Consider the following 3,013-nt stretch of genomic DNA (forward strand, 5'->3'; position numbering starts at 1 on the left):
ATAAGAGAATCTGTAATATTTGATCGTCAGCAATTAACAAGAGGTTGACTTATATCTTCTTTAGAACAAGTATTTATCTAAAGAATCATTTAACCGTTCAATCTATATATATTTCAGTATTTCACACTTTCGGCATCATAAAAAAAAAAAAATTAGCTCAGCATCTTTATTATTATTTTCAGTTGTATTTTACACCTAGTTTTAACAAGCTAAAAATTCAGACTTTGCTAATCGTCCACATTTAATATAACAATGTCAATGTCTTCTTAAACACGTCCGAATAGTTTAAAGGATGTTTATGAATTGGTAATAGTTAGAGAAGATATGGTAATTTCAACCTTTTCATTTGTCGGACTAGGTACAATTTCTGGCACCTAGCTACGGTTTCTTTCCATACTACTATCATAAGTACTATCTAATTAGATGTCTTTCATATTAGATTTTTGGCCGACCATATCTTTCTCCCGTTTCTTTAGAATCTTCTCAAAAGGGGATTTAGAGCATCAATTGATATCCGTAGCATAACTTGCATGGAAGTTTGATTGAAGTATGCAATGGCATGGAAACCGACACCTCCCGAAAAGGCTAAAACCTTGACATACCTTAGTCAATTAATAGTTTAATTTACTCTAGCACTTGAGATTTCGGTTGCCATGACATGAATCATGCATGTTGTCAATTAGAAATTAAGCATTACTATGTATGTCAGAATTGCAAGAGTTACTACTACTCTCCCTTGTTATAAAGAACACCAAAAATTTCTTCAATTCATTCATAGTGTACGTTGGTTAGAATTTAACATCATACTATAGCATTTATTAACATAAATTATCTAGATGTCTAGTAAATTCTAGTACTATTTTCATTTACTTTTCTTTGTGGTTTATTAATAACAAATTATTATGAAAATTATACTTTAACTGTTTATCTTCAAATTTAAAGTCATGAAAAAGAAACCAATAATAAATGATAATTTGATTGGGTACAACTTGTAAATTAAAAAAAAAAAAAAAAAAATCAGAAAAACATATCTCCATAAAGATAAAGAACACGACAAACTTGATATCATCTAGTAGTAATGAAAACAAACTTCATAGTTAATAAACAGATCTTGACCCCTATAAAATAAGTAAATAACTCAACAAGACTTTTTTTTAAAAGGATATCAAAAAGTAAACTCTTGTAGAGAAGTCTCCAATGGAGAACAATCTAACTCTTCCAATGCGTGGCATTGGCCTAATTTGGTGATCCTTGTTATATTTCGGGTAAAATCACAGACACTCATGTAAAAATACCGACAACTCCAATATCACTATTACAATATAATAGTACTACTTTTTCTCATTATTATATTTTAGAAATAACGAGTTGATTTATTTATTTTTATTATATACCTTTATTAGGAAAAAAAAAAGTGGCTTCCGACCAGCAAATTGTTTCTCTTCTTCTTCTTCTTCTTTATAATCATCAGATCGCTTCTTCACTTGTTTTTCAGGGCTCGAAATCTCTCTCAAACCCTCCTCCAAAAAATTCCACAAAATTTTCTCAAATCTTTAAACATCTTCGAGCCCCTTTTATGTAGAACAGTGGAGAAAGATCCACCACACATATAAATAAAACCAAGTGAGTTGTTGTTATATCAAGAAGTCGAAAATGCCTATGTCGGCGACGGCGGATACAAGCAAGACGGTGAAGCTGGAGAGGTACAATAGCTACCTCCGCAAGATTCACAGCACCAAAGTTCTCAACGCGTCTTCTAAAGTTCTTTTCCGAGCTACGCTTCTTGTAGCTCTCGTCCTCGTCCTCCTCTTCGCCATCAACTACCCTCCACTCTCCGACAGCCGCGCCGCCGCAGCTCATCACCTCCACCGTCGTAGCTTCTTATCCACCGGACTCTTCTCTTCCTCTTCCTCTTCCTCCTCTTCCTCTATCGGTGGAGCCGCGTGGGAAAAGCGCGTTAGACAATCCTCAACAGCCAAAAGACCACGCGGTCTCTCTGTTCTAGTCACTGGAGCTGCCGGCTTCGTCGGATCCCACTGCTCACTATATCTACGAAAACGTGGCGATGGAGTCTTGGGGTTCGACAATTTCAACGATTACTACGACCCAGCACTCAAAAGAGCAAGACAAGCGCTCTTGGAGAAGCAACAAGTGTTCATAGTCGAAGGTGATCTCAACGATGGACCACTCTTACGTAAACTCTTCGATGTCGTCCCATTCACTCACGTCCTCCACTTAGCCGCTCAAGCCGGAGTACGCTACGCCATGAAGAACCCTCAGTCTTACATCGCATCCAACATCGCTGGATTCGTAAACCTCCTGGAAGTGGCTAAAGCAGCTAATCCTCAGCCAGCGATCGTTTGGGCTTCGTCTAGTTCTGTTTACGGTCTCAACACTGAGAACCCATTCTCAGAAGAACACAGAACAGACCAACCAGCGAGTCTTTACGCCGCAACCAAGAAAGCTGGTGAAGAGATCGCACATACTTACAACCATATCTACGGTCTCTCCTTAACCGGACTCAGGTTCTTCACAGTCTACGGTCCATGGGGAAGACCAGACATGGCTTACTTCTTCTTCACCAAAGACATCCTCCACGGCAAATCAATAGACATTTACAGAACACAGGACAATCAAGAAGTGGCGCGTGACTTCACATACATAGACGACATCGTCAAAGGATGTGTCGGTGCGTTGGACACGGCGGAGAAAAGCACAGGAAGCGGAGGAAAGAAGAGAGGACAAGCTCAGCTACGTGTATACAACCTCGGAAACACGTCTCCTGTTCCGGTAGGGAGACTGGTCTCGATCTTGGAAGGGCTTTTAGGTACGAAAGCAAAGAAACATCTGATCAAAATGCCGAGAAACGGTGACGTGCCTTACACGCATGCTAACGTGAGCTTAGCGTACAAAGACTTCGGGTACAAACCGACGACGGATCTAGCGGCGGGGCTGAGGAAGTTCGTCAAGTGGTACGTTGGTTATTACGGGATACAGCCGAGGGTAAAAAAGG

The 3,013-nt window shown here is 39.5% G+C and overlaps 1 protein-coding gene across 1 annotated transcript in view; it reads left to right on the forward strand.

Annotated features, from left to right (window-relative positions):
- The window catches only part of LOC104748507 (UDP-glucuronate 4-epimerase 6-like), a 2,313-nt gene continuing 712 nt past the window's right edge, over nucleotides 1,413–3,013 (forward strand). Inside the window, exon 1 of the mRNA XM_010470135.2 lies at nucleotides 1,413–3,013. Coding sequence (XP_010468437.1) covers nucleotides 1,654–3,013 — 1,360 coding nt within the window. The 5' untranslated portion in view covers nucleotides 1,413–1,653.

Source organism: Camelina sativa, chromosome 15 (genome assembly GCF_000633955.1).
Source record: "Camelina sativa cultivar DH55 chromosome 15, Cs, whole genome shotgun sequence".
NCBI lineage: Eukaryota > Viridiplantae > Streptophyta > Magnoliopsida > Brassicales > Brassicaceae > Camelina > Camelina sativa.